This window comes from Lottia gigantea (genome assembly GCF_000327385.1).
Source record: "Lottia gigantea unplaced genomic scaffold LOTGIsca_25, whole genome shotgun sequence".
Classification (NCBI taxonomy): Eukaryota; Metazoa; Mollusca; class Gastropoda; family Lottiidae; genus Lottia; species Lottia gigantea.
In genome coordinates, this window is record NW_008708752.1 from 359,480 (window position 1) to 362,609 (window position 3,130).

The following is a 3,130-nucleotide window of genomic DNA, read 5'->3' on the forward strand; positions in this document are numbered from 1 at the left end:
TTTTTAAGTTGAGCTCCACTACAATACTGAGTAAACCAGGGGTTTTTAACCTTTTTCTTTCTATTACTGCTTTCAAGATCGATTGCCATTTTCTCTTAAGTTTCCCTGCCATCTTTTTCATGTTGGAGAATATAGCCTGACTGAATAGAACGACTAAAATTTTAATTGTCCATATATATTATACTAGACTACAATTGGCCCCCTCCCCCCAAAATTTTTTTAAAAATTACCACCAAGTTGTAAACCCCTTGACTTACTAAAAGGGTTGCTTATGCATGCTTTAGGAAAACTGTTCAATGATACATTCTGACTTTTTCACCTAAAAATTCATTTTTTTAGGGTTTTCTTTACAAGACAATCATATCACTATTATGGTAAGTTGAGGAACTGTCATCTGCCATAAGATAGGTTGTCCTGAATTCATATCTCTCCCTCAATTCCCATACTTGGCTTGTAAAAGTCGCACAGGCATTAGTCTGTCCACAAAACTTTTACACACCAGATATTTGTGAAACACCTCATTGCTTCAACCCTTTATCAACATTTATCACAAACAAGGCAGGGGGTAAGAATGTTAGTGGCTGTCTCTATATTTTGGATCAATCGCTGAGCAGTGAGCAGTGAATTAGAGCGCACTATGCATCATATTGCAGTCAAAGAATTGCACCAATATACAGTATTAATTAAAGCTAACATGACAAAAGAAAACAGTAACATTAAAGCTAACACGCAGAAGAAGAAGATATTTTTAATACTTGCCTTGCTTCACATTGTTCTGCCTCATCTCTATCATCTCGTAATCTTGTATTAACATCTCTTTAAAAATAACAATATAAGGTAATCTTGTATTGACATCTCTTTAAAAATAACAATATAAGGTAATCTTGTATTGACATCTCTTTAAAAATAACAATATAAGGTAATCTTGTATTGACATCTCTTTAAAAATAACAATATAAGGTAATCTTGTATTGACATCTCTTTAAAAATAACAATATAAGGTAATCTTGTATTAACATTTCTTTAAAAATAACAATATAAGGTAATCTTGTATTAACATTTCTTTAAAAATAACAATATAAGGTAATCTTGTATTAACATTTCTTTAAAAATAACAATATAAGGTAATCTTGTATTAACATTTCTTTTAAAATAACAATATAAGGTAATCTTGTATTAACTTTTTATTTAAAAATAACAATATAAGGTAATCTTGTATTAACATTTCTTTAAAAATAACAATATAAGGTAATCTTGTATTAACATTTCTTTAAAAATAACAATATAAGGTAATCTTGTATTAACATTTCTTTAAAAATAACAATTTTGCAGTTGTATCAAAACTGTTGGGGTGTTTATTACATTATCATTTGCTATATTACATTAAAACAAAAATGAGTCTTTGGCAGCATGTAACATTTTGCTGACTTTGAACATATCCCAGCTGAAAAGAGGACATATATTATCTAGAACCAACAGGTTTTGCCAAAGACAACCACCTAAACATTTGTTATCCTTCTTAACCATAATTTTTTTTATCTTACCTTAAAGTATCCAGTTGTTTTACCAGACTTTCTCTTTCTAAGGCAATACCTTCTGATAACTTTAAAGCAGCACTGAAACATTTAAACATAGTCAGTTATTGTCAATTCTTTTCAGCTCAGAAAGAGTTCGAATTCTATTTCTTCAATTGGCACTGATATAAAATGGCAAATTTTACACTTTGCCCATCATATTTATAAAATGCATAAGTAGATAAAGTTTTGTAGAAATTTGTCCCAGTTCTTTTCTTGGATTGAACCAAACAAAAAGTCATGCTTTAAAACTTACAATGCTCTTTGTCGTTTATCATCTTTAAACTGTGAACTAAGATGATTAATATAAGATTGAGATTCCTGTAAACTTTCTTGTGATTCATATAACATATTCTCTAATGACTCTCTTTCCTGTAATTAAAATCAAATATTAAAGCTGACTTTTGGAGTCTTAATGTCCCATTTCACTTTTTTTAGAATAGAAACTAGTTCTAGCTGTAAAGAGGTTTTCTAAAAAAATTTATGCACCATTCCAATTTTCAATCAGACATTTTGTGAAAAATGACAAGAATCCAAATATAACAGGGTAGGGTTTTACCTTCAATAATCTTTCATTTTCTTCTTTAGTTTGAGCTTCTATATTATTCATTTCTTCCAATCGGCTTTCCATCTAAAAAATCAACAACAAAATTATCACAAAATTTAAATGAATCATTATAAAGACAGGCTTCAAGGATTATAAGAATACTTTAAATTGAATAAAACATCACCATATCTCATGTGTTTATCTATACACTATCATTTTTTTTTTTTATGCTGATACACATACAATCTGTAATTGTGACAGTGCTGAAAATTTCATTAGGAAGGTTCTCAAATCTCAGTCTAAGTGTTGGTGATACTCACTTCTTGTTGTTTAGCTAACATTTCTTGATATAATCTTTCTTTTTCTTGTAATTCTTGCTCCATAGTCAGTCTTAAACTTTTTTCTTTAGCTCTTTCCTACAATTGAGAATATTCAGATTAAAGCCAAATTCAACCACATCATAGTGGTTTAAATTTTGGTTTTTTTTTGATGAAAATAAGAATGTGGTATCACACACTACAGCAATTAGCAAATAAGTAATTAGTAGTAAGTTGGATTGTCATAAATTTGAATCCTCACAGGGTAATTTTGAGTTTTCAAGGCAGTCAGAGTCAGACAACATCTAGTCCTTGATTCATAAGCTGAATCATCTCAGCAGTGATAGCTAATAACCACTAACCTACATATTATAAGTATGTCCTCTTTCAACGGTTTTATATAAAAATAGAGAATATGAGGGGGCTTGTCATAAATTTGTCAGCTTTAGAGAGTCATAATTATACTGGAAGATTTATCAAATAACAAATATTGACTCTGTGAATACTCAGATATTAACTGCATCTATGGCCAATGAAAATAGTCCCGGGGATATGGTAAATCATGATGCCTAAAGCACAAAAATAATTTGATGTCACACACCTCTGATACTATTCTTTCTTTTTCTTGTTTAATCTGATATTCCATCTCTTCATATAATTTCTTTATTTCTGCATCATGAGTAGCAGTTTTT

The 3,130-nt window shown here is 29.6% G+C and overlaps 1 protein-coding gene across 1 annotated transcript; it reads right to left on the bottom strand.

Annotated features, from left to right (window-relative positions):
- Nucleotides 1–722: 722 nt before the first annotated feature.
- Nucleotides 723–3,130, bottom strand: LOTGIDRAFT_160420 (hypothetical protein; the record flags this gene model as incomplete). The annotated part of the gene is made up of 6 exons (XM_009055569.1): nt 723–816; nt 1,545–1,616; nt 1,831–1,946; nt 2,134–2,205; nt 2,442–2,537; nt 3,040–3,130. Coding segments are annotated over 6 exons (541 nt in total), but the record flags the coding sequence as incomplete, so codon positions are not given.